The following is a 12790-nucleotide window of genomic DNA, read 5'->3' as shown; positions in this document are numbered from 1 at the left end:
GGTCTTAAAATTTGTAAAATAAAACCTCAGATGAGCAAAAACACATGACATATCGCACTGTGTCATTTCTGTCAATATTGGTATGATAAATGAGATTAACATGGTAATGGATATGACAGTGTTAATGTATTTGGTCTTGGCGGAATAGATCTGCTACGCTGCTGCTACAGAGCAAGTATCGAGACTTGCTACTGCCAATACATTCACAGACATTGCTGTGAGCATATAAGACATTCTGCTGCTGCTGCACATGTAACATACATAAATTAACACCCCTAGCAGACCTACACAGGTGGAGCTGGGGAAGGAGGAGGGTTGGTTAAAATTATTTTATTAATTATTAGGCTTAAATGAAAATATTCTCCCAGTGAGACATGGTAACCAAAGGTAAAACCATAGATGACTACTCACTACCACTGTCAAATGATATTATATTATGATATGTTATATAGGCATATAAAAAACAGGTAAAAACTATACAGACCTTCAAAAAGACCCCTACCCACCTAATAAATATATTATGCTCTAGCGACTGTATAATCCTTAGTTATTGGTTATTCAATTACACAGAACATGAAAATAGAGACACCAGTCACCATAGTCACGTTTGCCAGGAGCCAGAGCGCCTGACATCATAGCAAATTTAAAAGTGCTGGCTAATGCTTATCATAAATATTCTAAGATTATTATTGACATTAGCACTAATGATGTCCGACTTCGCCAGTCTGAGATCACTAAAATTAACATTAAAAAAGCTTATTTTTCAGTTTGAAGTAGCCCATGCACATGTGCAGTCCTATGCGTGCATCTTAGAAGACTGTCTGTTTCTATACCAACTGGAGCTTTTAACAGCAGCTACAGTGACATGATGACTTTACCAATCAGCTCTTTTATTTAGGAGGCAGGACTTATTCCACCATATTGCGTGTTGTTCTTTCTCCCATTCATAGTAATATGAGTGCACTGTCTTTCTAAAAATGAAGTATTTGATATTAATGAGCACTTTGGAACATCTATCAGCCAATCAGAAACAATACCATGGTATAAAGCAAAACAAATTAAAAGAAAGCAAATCTGTTTTTGACATCATCGGGCAACACAGTTTGCAGAAATACCTTATCCAAGTAGAGGATGAGGGATCCTCGCTCTGAGAGTACTTTATTTTTTTCATATTTCTGAATGTATCTCTCCTTCCCCTTGGACATCTGAGGGCAAGACAATGACAAAATGTTTTATCAAAATGTTTTATGTCCTGTCTGCAGATGTGTGTTACATTCTTCTTCTTCAGATGTGAGGCATCTCTGCATCAGTTTATCATCATAATACCTCTTTAAGTTCCTTTTCTTCAACATCAAATCCTGTCGGAATGCCAATGTCCAGAATAGTCATGGTGGCATCAGTTTTATCATTTTTGTAGCTGTGAAGATGGACAGATGAAGAGCAAATTTTATTGATCGGTTTCATAGGACTTCAGTTTTACTGATGCAGCTTTCGCACTTGAGCTTTTGTTGAGGACCGATTCTGTTTGACCACTGAATTATGCTCATCTCTGAATAAACTTTAAAACTGTTGCATCAACAATACGGTCGCCCCTGGAGTCATTATAGTCACAGGAGTTCACCAGCTGTTCCTAGTACTCAGTTTCATGACACAAATGTACCACGGTTGTGGTAAAATCAAACTCGGGCTCTGACCAATTAAACCTAGTGTGAAAACAGCCTAAATGTGCACATGCTAATTAATTACAAATAAAAATGTTTTCTTGACATAAAAATAAATGTATTAGGACATTTGTTCACATACATGAAATCCATTGTGAATCTGTAACTTTCAATGGCTCCTTGTTTTGCTAAAAGGAAAAAAAAGTATTTGGTGATTTTAGTTCAGGTCAGGTCTTCCCTTGGAATATAAAAATAAAATAGTAATAATTACAATTAAAAGCAATACACAGAGGTTTTATTTTAACTCTAAATGTATGGAAAGTGCATGAACTCTTGTCAATCTTACTTTCAGAGTCTTTTTCCATTTTTACACTCAGATCAAAGAATGTACAGTCAGACTTCTTCCCAACAGGTCTGGCGTAGTACAGCGTCAAAACCTGAAAAGAGCAGCACGTCTCAGATTAGATGATCAAGCGTTTTAATCTTGATTTTGATCAAATAAACTCTCATGAACACTCACTGAGAGAGAGGCTGTTCCAGTTCCTCTAGCAATTACACTGAAATCCTGGTTCTCCACCTGTTGAGTGAACGCAGATGTACTTAATTCAGCAGAATAATCAAATCTATGATGTAACCAAACACTATTGACACTGACAATTAAAAATTGTGAGTGACGAATAACAAAACTCCCAAAATTCCTCACTTGCTATGATACAACAAAAACATATAATTGACATGAGCAGCACGCAATTTGAAACGGGAGAGAGAGTTACTACTTACCTTGTCTGACCGCGTAAGATGCGCATTATTTCTGACAATGGTCCATCTGACAGGTCTGTTTCTTCCTATCACTACCAGCTCCACATCCAGATTGAAGTTTTGTTGGTCCTTCACTTGTGTGCGATACTCTGCCACGGCCTGGAACACCATGATGGTTGCCTAGAAAGCACAGAAAAGCATTTAAAGACAAGTGATTTTGTACCAATCTGATAAATGTTGTGCTTTACACGGTTCATAATAGTAGCGCTGCTTTGTTCCCATTTTTCCACAATTGCTGATTAATGTTTCTTATTCGAAACAGAAGGGGCATTGCTTATCAGATAAGCATATTGGTAGTGACACCAGTGCAACAGTCTAACAAAAGCAGTATCACATCCATGGTTCCCATTATGCATTGCGGCATGAAGCATGTCACCGTTGTTGAGATTCATATTTTGATTCTTGATGTCTGTGTGTCTTAATATGGTAGAAATATGTTTTGTTCACCATGTGTTAAAGTAACATCTGATTGCTACAACAATCCTGGATCTATTGTTATAGAATCACAGCGTTTGTAATACAATATTTAAATGCATTTAATGATTGAACTCAAGCTCTATTATTTTCAGTAAATTGTATCTAAACATCTGCTAATTCTTAATAAGAACTTTTGTAGATGTCAAACTGGTTAATAATAAGTGAAGCTGGTAATGCTGTTTGTCTTGTTTAACCTTCGTATGCTGAGATCTTGAGAGATCTGATAATGTTTAATGTTCTTCACCGCAACCGAAACAGCAGCTACCTTTTAAACAAAACAATTTTTTGCTGCATTTACACCATAACTACTGTAATATGGAAGAGATGGGAACCCGTCACGTTATACTCAGATCGGTTCATGACTCGAATTTATGCATTTCAATGGCAACGCTATCAACGCCGAAATGAATCTGAATGAAATGAATGGCATTTTAATTTGCAACATTCTAAGAACATGAAAATGTCCAGTTTCCTTAATGTTAGTAGAATGTTTTTTAAAGGTTAGTATGATGTTCCTGAAACATTCTTTCAATCACTCAAACACCTGCTGTGAACAAACACTGAAAGAAAGAGAAATAAGAACACAAACTTCAACTTTCTTCAGCCACAGCCTTAGATGAACTGAAGATAAAAGACATTAAATCTCTGAAGTTCTGATTAAACAACTCCACAAACAGCATTACCAGCTTCACTTATTACTAACCAGACTGACTTTATTTCTGTCACACATCTGCAGAAGCTCTTATTGAGAATTAACAGAGGTTTAGATGTTGATGTCTTATTCGACAATGTTTAGTTTGAGGTCACTTGGAATGTTACAAATCAACGTTCCTACAATGTTGAATTTTAGATCAAAATTAAGTTGAAAGAACGTTTGAGGAACATTGTACCTTATAAAAACGTTCCTATAACGTCAAGAAAACTAGACATTTTCTACGTTCCCAGAACCAACACTGAATATTTTAGAGAACTTTCTTATAACAAAATTCTGTTAGCTGGGTACCTCCCATCCACTCTATTCTGAGTTTCAGCTTTTACCCTCAGGATCTCGGTTAAGATTTCCTTCTGTTAGGATTAACAGGTACAAACATTAATTTATTCCTACTGCTATCTCTTTTAATAAATTCTGGCATGTAGGTAGTAGGTGGATGTACACTCAAAAAAATATTTCAGTCTAAACTTAAGTTTTATGTAATTGAATTACATTCAAATTTTCCATCCATTTGGATTACATAGTTTTTACATAAACAAATTAATAAACTTAACGTGATTCATATTTGTAAGTCATATGTAAATTAAATAGGCAAGATTTATCTAATAGTATGAGGAAAAATGCCCAGGTTATACAACACTGTTTAGCATTCATGTGTTTGCGCACTACTGAGTTAAAGTACCAGTGAAGCAGTGTCAGAGTTAATAAGATAATTAAGTGATTAATTGAGTGATGATTGATCATTATTGAAGACACCTGATGATAACCAGCAGAATCACCAAAGGAGAAAATCACAATTTTTAAGCCACCATCATGGAGATGAGTGTTTGCTTTAGTTGGGCTCTTGACCCTTGACTATTTCATATTAGATTTTGTTTGGGCTGTTGTAACAGTCAAGCAAACAGAAAAGATGGTCAAGTGGTGTTGGATATGTTTTCACATAATCATTATTGGACTTGAATCTCTGAGTTAGATTTACATTATTGATTAAAACAAAACTGTGATTCTACAGCAGAAGATCAGCTTTTTCCATATAATCCAAAAGATTTCACAAAAGTTGTTCTAAATAAATCTTTCTTTTAGGCACACACAGACATCAAGAATCAGCCTGTGAATCTCAACAACGGTGACAAGCAACATATTCTGATAAACAGATCAACTCTGAACTTTAGAAAACAAACTACTAAAAAGTCACATAAAAACAGCAAAAAAAAAAAAAAATAGTGACAATAAAGGAAATTACTAAGACAATTCAGCTCATAATTTATTCATGCAGCAATGCATGATGGGAGTCATGGATGAATTTTGATTGGTGGCTCCCAGAATGCACTGCAACATGCTTTATTATTCTCACCACTGTTGAGATTCACAAGCTGATTCTTGATGTCTGTGTTTCTAAATGAAAGAGTTTTTTTTTTTTTTTTTTTTTTTTTATTATTATTTTATTATTTCATTTTTATCAGAACAACTTTAGATAAATCCTTCAGATTATATTGAAAAAGCTGATCTTCTGCTGTAGACTCACAGTGCTGCTGTAATCAATAATGTAAATCTAACTCAGAGATTGGGCACTAAATGAGTTCAGTGATTCAGATCAAACAATGATTATGTGAAAACATAACCAACAACACCTGATCATCTTTTTTTCTTTGCTTGACTAGCTGTTACGACTCAGTTACAAAAGCCCAAACAAAATCTAATATAAAAAAGTCAAGGGACAAGAGCCCAACTAAAGCAAACCCTGATCTCCATGACAATGACTTTAAAAAGTTGTTTTTTATTGTCAAAATTGTGAATGTCTCCTTTGATTCTGCTTGTTAACATCAGATCAACTTCCTGACACATTTACTATGTTAAAATCATAACAAAGTGAATGAGTCAAAATTAACACAAGTGTTGTCCCTAAACTCACACACTGATGTGTAAGTGATGTTTTTTTGACTGGACTTGACATGTCTTCATGTTCAGAAGTAGCACAGGTGTTCTATTTAGTTGTTGTTTTTCTCTTTCCTTCAGTGATTCTGTCCGTTAACAGCAGGTGTTCATCACTAATGCTTGATTAATGACTTAATTATCTCATTAACTTCCCTCTTGAATGGTCTTGGTCTCAGTCTTGGAGGGTCTGGTCTGGACTACACCTCTGGTTAACCTTCCTGACACATTTACTGTGTTAAAATCATTGACTCAATGAATGTGTCAGAATTAACACAAGTGTTGTCCCTAAACTCACCCATTGATGTGTAAGAATTTAACACATTTTGAGTCAGTTTTAACACATCCTTTCTAAGAGTGTGACTGACAGCCGCAGCGGAGGGAAGAGTTACCCCCATTACAACTCAACCTACTGCTACAGTCAAATAATGAGGTGTTTATTGTACCTGTGTGGTGCTAGAACCGCCATAATGAGACTGTTGTCTGCCCAGCCAGTGCACTGCCTCTCCTGCTTTATCGAAGTCTTTGGCCTTCACAAGTGCCAGCACAGCATAGGCCGTCGCCTCTAGTGAGTGATAATGCTGTCCAGCGACATTCCAAAACCTACCAGCTAATTCAAACACAAAATAGGAATAGAAACAGGACTATGTTGCCGTTTCCTCTATTTTCTTTATTAAGGTTATTGACACCAACAGGCAGCTATCATTACACCACAAAACTTTGATAATTCTTCCATTATTTACACTTGCGTTTGGGTTAGAATTAAAGCACAACACGTTTTGATGATTTGTCACTGACCTTCTCCTTGGGTGGAATGTTTCATCAAGATGTCTTTATTGAGTTTTTCAGCATTGGCCAGGGCGTAGGACGTCATCGCAACAGCGTAAGGATTGGTCAGTTTTGGAAATCGACCTTCTAAGAAGTCAACAGCCTTCCTGATACTTTCATGCAGACTCTATAAAATTGTGTGTGAGATGTTAAACCAAAGATACAAAAAATCAACTTTTAAATCTTTTTGATGAACAAAACAGTGGAAGAGATGTACTTACACCAACTGCTCCAGCACAAATCTCTCTGCCCTCTTGCATTGCAATCACAACAAAGGCCGTCAGAGAGGCTTCTGCATCTTTGCCTCGTACGTCACCCTGTGTAGTAAACATATCATGAAAATGTGTGTGTGTGTGTGTGTGTTTTACAACAACTAAATCCATGCCCCAGATAGCAAGCAATGATTGGAACAATGTTAAATCAATGTTAATGTTTCAACGTTAACTGCATTGAATCAATATCACTTTTGCACCCGCAATTAATGTTGAAAAAATGTTGAAATTTCAATAAAAAAAAATCAATGGAAATGGCATTGATGTTGGTTCAATATCATGCTTGCACTCTCAGAAAATGAAACACAACAACTACAGCTGACTTAAAGGTGCCATCAAATTGAAAATTGAATTTACCTCGGCATAGTTGAATAACAAGAGTTCAGTACATGGAAATGACATACAGTGAGTCTCAAACTCCATTGTTTCCTCCTTATATAAATCTCATTTGTTTAAAAGACCTCCGAAGAACAGGCGAATCTCAACATAACACCGACTGTTACGTAACAGTCGGGGTGTACGCCCCCAATATTTGCATATGCCAGCCCATGTTCCCAACATTATGAAAGCCATTACACAAGGGCAGCCAGTATTAACGTCTGGATGTGCACAGCCAAATCATCAGACTACGTAAGCAAGCAAGAACAATAGCAAAAAATGGCAGATGGATTGATAATAACTGACATGATCCATGATATCATGATATTTTTAGTGATATTTGTAAATTGTCTTTCTAAATGTTTTGTTAGCATGTTGCTAATGTACTGTTAAATGTGGTTAAATTTACCATCGTTTATTACTGTATTCACAGAGACAAGAGCCGTCGCTATTTTAATTTTTAAACACTTGCAGTCTGTATAATTCATAAACACAACTTCATTCTTTATAAATCTCTCCAACAGTGTAGCATTAGCCGTTAGCCACAGAGATGCAGCAGCCCTGCAATTAAAGATGCAGCAGCCCTGAATAGGCGCATTTCTAATTATGCCCCAAAATAGGCAGTTTTATTTTAAAAAAATCTATGGGGTATTTTGAGCTGAAACTTCACAGACACATTCAGGGGACACCTTAGACTTATATTAAATCTTATTAAAAAAAAAATTCGATGGCACCTTTAAAGCCACACAGCCTGAAATCTACTGAAGATAAAAGAAGACAATAAATCTCTCAAGATCTCAGCAGAAGTTCTTTTTGATAATTAACAGAGGTTTAGATGTTGATGTTTTATTGAAAATGTTTGGTCACTATTTTGGTGGTCAGTGGTTCCTTTAGTTGGGCAGTTTGACTCTTGGCATTTTGTGTGAGTTTGTGGTCTTTGTAACAGTGGTTACCAAAGCACAGAATTTGTTGCAAACAAACCAGAAACAAAGACGATCAGGTGATATAATTTTCATCATCATAAAACAAAATCTTTTACTAATTGGTCAGGAGCAAGATTAATAAACTACTCTGCTTTATGAGGCAGAAAACTATAGCACTGGATCATTTTGTTTTTGGTTCCCTTTAGATACTTCACTTGTACTGCGTATGGGGAAAAGCTCCTTTTTCCTTGATGCTGAAGCCTTTTTCAATAGCGCAGTGTAACTGCACGGCCATTGGTTCAATCATGAAAACTTTTTGAACCAATGACGGTGTGGCGTAGCTGCGCGAGCCTATGGTGATGCAGCGTGCCAAAAAGCCAGCCAAAACAGGCGGGGCTTATGGCTATATAAGCGGCCATTTCGCCACAGGATTTGAGATCTCTCTCCTTCAGCGACGACTGCTCTTCGCTGGATCCTTGCTGAATGCCTTCGCCGCTTGGAACAAGCTCTCTCCGCCGTTGAAGAGGCACCGCAGCAGACCAGCTGAGACAGCAGCGCCGGTGCCCTCGCACACTGTCGCTCTCGAGCCGCCTGCTTCTCGCTTCCGGTCGTTTCTCAGCGAGTCTCCTGCCGCCATCCGGCGCTTCTAAAAGCAGCTATTTCTGCGGTTTTCTCGCCACTGCTAAAAGAGCATTTTCCAGCGGTTCTCGCCACTCTAAAAGAGCCCCACAAACGCAGTTTTCACGGCGGCGACATCGTTACAAATACCGTTCCACAGCTGTGGCACCTGCAGAGCCCCTCTGCAGGATGATGACGGCCACAGTGAGTGCGTCTGCTGCCTGGGCAAGCCCCACGCAGAGGCAGCGCTCATCGAGACTTCATGCCCGCACTGCGAGTGCATGAGTCTCGCTTCTCTGCGCTCGTGGATCGCTTACTTCAATGAAAGCGGTCCCGCCCCTCACGCCCTCCCTTCTTCTTCCTCCTGCGAGCCGGCTAGGAAGAGACAGCGGGGTAGAGGGGCTCAGCGCCCGGACGTGGGAGAGCTCACGCCAGCCCAGCGCCCACATGCCTCTCCCTCTCCAACGAGAGAGCCGTCCCCATCCTGTTTTCCCACCCAGAGCAGAGCAGGTCCCTCAGCTGAAGCGAGCGACCTTGTCTCTTTTGGCGGATCAGAGGATGAACCGTTTGATGACTCCATGTCTCTCGCGGCATCTGAAATGGATCATCTGAAACGTGGCCGCTCACCTCTGTCCCCCCGCGGCTGTGGGCTGGAAGAACAAGAGGGCCCTTGCTTCTAAGCCCTGCAGAACGACCTCCACAATGGCTGGCAGAGCCTACTTGTCTGTGGGCCAAGCTGCATCGGCGCTTCACACCATGGCCATTCTCAAGGTGTTCCAGGCGACACACCTCCGCTCACTGGAGGAGTCCACGGATTTGGCCCTGCGCTATGAAAGCCACGACCCAAGCCATTGGAAGATCCATGGCCAACCTGGTTGTGTTAGAGTGCCATCTCTGGCTCAACCTCACAGAGATTAAGGAGATCGACAAAGTGGCCTTCGTGGATGCCCCAGTCTCTCCGTCCGGTCTCTTTGGGCCAGCTGTAGAGGGGTTCACAGAGTGTTTCACCGCATCACAGAAATTGTCCCAGGCAATTTCCTGCCAAAACGCTCCAGCTCTTCCACTGCTTCAAGTCGCCTCAGGACTGCGCCGACTCAGCACCAGAGCAAGCCGGCCCCCTCTACCTCACAGGCAGCGCCCCTCCAAGGAGCAGCACCAGCGTGCCCACCCCGCTAGATGTGCCACGCTCCCGAGACGCCAGGGACCCCAGCCAAGAATAGAGCTCGACCCGACGCCTCCGAAGTCTTCCTGATCAACCGGGAAGAAAGAGGAAGGGGCAAAGTCCTGCTGCGGCCAGACCACCCCAAAAGCTCTCTCGCATAGCTCCCCCGCTGCCCCGTTCAGTTCCTGGTGTTGGGGATCAAGTGTTTGTAATGCGTCCTTGGCCCACAGTGTTTGCGCCCACGCAAAACGCCGTTGTTATGGTGAACACAATAAATATTTCACATTTTCATCATCAGTGTTAAGGCCCCTGAACAGCGGCCTATCACCCAACATTATCCAACCCCTTGTCACGCGGGCCGAGGCCTGGCAGGCCATCCCCGGGGTGTCAAAGTGGGTCTTGGGGATTATAAATCACGGCTACTCTCTGCAGTTCGCCCGAAGACCCCCGCTCATGTCCTCCGCGCCGAAGTGATGACTCTGCTAAGGAAAGGAGCCATAGAAGTTGTTCCCCTTTCAGAGAGGGAATCAGGTTTCTACAGCTGTTACTTCCTTGTCCCCAAGAAAGATGGCGGTCTCAGACCCATCTTAGAGCTCAGACTTCTGAACCACTCCCTCATGAGACGCAAGTTCAGAATGTTAACGTTGAAACGGGTCCTCGCCCAAATTTGTACCGAGGACTGGTTCTTCTTGCTGGATCTGAAAGATGCTTACTTTCACATCCACATAGCCCCCCATCACAGACGATTCTTGAGATTCGCCTTTGAGGGAGTGGCTTACCAATACACAGTCCTTCCCTTCGGGCTGTCTCTAGCTCCTTGCACTTTTACGAAGTGCATGAACATGGCGCTTTCCCCTCTGAGACAGACAGGAATCCGGGTTCTGAATTATCTAGACGATTGGCTCATTTTGGCCCAATCTCGAACCGAGCTAGACCATCATAGATCCATGCTCCTCAGCCACTTGCAGTGCCTAGGACTCAGGGTCAACTTTGCCAAGAGCTCACTGCTCCCCAGCCAGCGTATCACGTCCCTGGGTGCAGTTTTTGACTCAGTCCGCATGAGGGCTGTAGTCTCGCCAGAGTGCGCCCTGGCAATTCAGCAGCTCGCAGCTTCTACCAGGAACAAAGCCTGTTTCCCTCTGACGTTCTTCCAGAGGATGCTAGGGCTGATGGCTTCCGCCTCCCCGGTTCTGCAGCTCGGCCTTCTACGGATGCAGCCTCTGCAATACTGGTTGAAACTCAGGGTTCCACCTCACGCCTGGCGGCATGGCTGCTTTCGCGTCAGGGTCAATCAGGCCTGTCTGTCAGCCCTGAAACCTTGGACGAACCCCAAGTGGTTCAGTTGTGGAGTTCCCCTGCAGGCGGTTTCCAGAAGGACGGTGCTCTCGACAGATGGATCCAACCTAGGTTGGGGTGCTGTATGCGAGGGCAGACCAGCCTTTGGCTTGTGGTCTCACGAGGAGAGCCATATCCACTGTAGCATCTGGATCAATCAGCCACACAATTATTCATTGTATTTAATGAATTACCCATAAACTCACTCTCATTATCAAAGTTCTGTGAACCCATCCCCCTAAAACTGCAACTAGCATCCCAAACGTAGCTAAACCACAGGCAGAACTAGGTGTCCTGTTACAGATACTTGGACCTTTTACGATCAAGAAGAATTTTGCAGAGACTAGTGACTCTGGCTTCATTCTTTCTGAGAAGGAAAAATAAACTCTCTTAATCCTAGGCATTCTCTATATAACCACTTGGGAAATGTATAAACATGTATCCAATTTTCCCATCTCATGACTTTCCTTTTATAGGTTTTATTCTATGTATTAATTCTCTCTTTTAAACTATTTTGGTATTAATGTTCCATAGTTGCAAATGTATAGTTAACTGAAATCACATTGGTAGCATGTTTGGTATCTACGGACTCCAACTTTCATTCCCTATTTGGTAATTTATGTTACATGTTACTAACTCCGTGACACATTAGTATTATAAGAATCTAGAAAGTTCTTTTCTCATTTATCCAATCCAGTGTCTTATGCTAATATCTTGCTACAGAACAAAGACTCGTAAAACTTCCCTCTGAAAGGGAAACTCATTATTGGCTCAAACACCTTAAGAGGGTGTGACATCTTCACCCCTTATATTCACTGATCACAAGATTAAATCTCTCTCTTCTCTTTTACTGACAAATGCTGATGTTAAGATGAAGCTAGAAGTTTCTACAGAACCCCACGCTTGTGCCAGGCTTCCGCCTAGAAACTTCCATTTACCAAAGATCCTCTGAATCCAACTGGTTCTCTTTCATCAAGAAAATATCAGCCAAGATTCAATGGGAGCCTCCACAAATTGCATTAGGACAGTTTTAATTCAACTTGGAGAGACATGCAAGTATCAAACTTGAGTACCCCTTTTAAAGAAGGGCCTGTTAAAACTAAACTGATGGTTTGGTCAAGGGTGTTGATCTGCTGAATGTCCAACAATGCTGTAACTTCTTGCTTTCCTGTACTCTGCTTTAGCTCTCTCTCTCTCTCTCTTGGTAAACTGTATGCATGTATGTGTGTGAATGTTAGAGTAGTTAAGTGTTTAGTCTAGTTAATAAAGTCTTGTTCATGTCACACGTAAAGTTGTCTGTGTTTTGCGCTCATATGCTGGAGTCCCTATTCATGCAGATCCTGAATACAGGCTTTTAGTAGTACTGTACAATAATGTTGTTATTTCCCATAACCTGGAAATGAACATTTCTTAGAATTAATAAACAATTAACACTGTGTGTTCATTGGACAACGTTTTTTTTTATTATTATTATTGTAGTTTGTTTTGTTTTTTCAAATTGATTGTAATATTAATTTTATTACATTAAGTTAATTTTATTAACTGATCCAAATATTTATAATTAATTATAACTAGTTATGATTAATTATTCATATTTATTTTGAGCTAATTTGCTACACCACATCAACTGCTTCGAGATGCTGGCAGTGGAACTAGCCCTTCACTCCTTTCAG

The 12790-nt window shown here is 40.7% G+C and overlaps 2 protein-coding genes across 2 annotated transcripts in view; one reads left to right on the top strand and one right to left on the bottom strand.

Annotated features, from left to right (window-relative positions):
• LOC125271359 (complement C3-like) overlaps window positions 1–12790 on the top strand; it is a 731185-nt gene that overhangs the window by 597498 nt on the left and 120897 nt on the right. The gene's annotated exons all lie outside the window — the stretch shown is intronic.
• The window catches only part of LOC125271348 (complement C3-like), a 79509-nt gene that overhangs the window by 13272 nt on the left and 53447 nt on the right, over window positions 1–12790 (bottom strand). The window contains exons 27-35 of the mRNA XM_048195410.1: window positions 6651–6746; window positions 6400–6556; window positions 6048–6211; window positions 2442–2600; window positions 2182–2238; window positions 2008–2098; window positions 1804–1849; window positions 1327–1417; window positions 1116–1205 (exon numbers count right to left, since the gene is read on the bottom strand). Of these exons, the coding sequence (XP_048051367.1) occupies window positions 1116–1205; window positions 1327–1417; window positions 1804–1849; window positions 2008–2098; window positions 2182–2238; window positions 2442–2600; window positions 6048–6211; window positions 6400–6556; window positions 6651–6746 (951 nt within the window). The remainder of the gene's footprint in view (window positions 1–1115; window positions 1206–1326; window positions 1418–1803; window positions 1850–2007; window positions 2099–2181; window positions 2239–2441; window positions 2601–6047; window positions 6212–6399; window positions 6557–6650; window positions 6747–12790) is intronic.

This window comes from Megalobrama amblycephala, linkage group LG7 (assembly GCF_018812025.1).
Source record: "Megalobrama amblycephala isolate DHTTF-2021 linkage group LG7, ASM1881202v1, whole genome shotgun sequence".
Classification (NCBI taxonomy): domain Eukaryota; kingdom Metazoa; phylum Chordata; class Actinopteri; order Cypriniformes; family Xenocyprididae; genus Megalobrama; species Megalobrama amblycephala.
The sequence above is the reverse complement of the archived record's forward strand: the minus strand, read 5'-3'. Positions and strand labels throughout refer to the sequence as shown.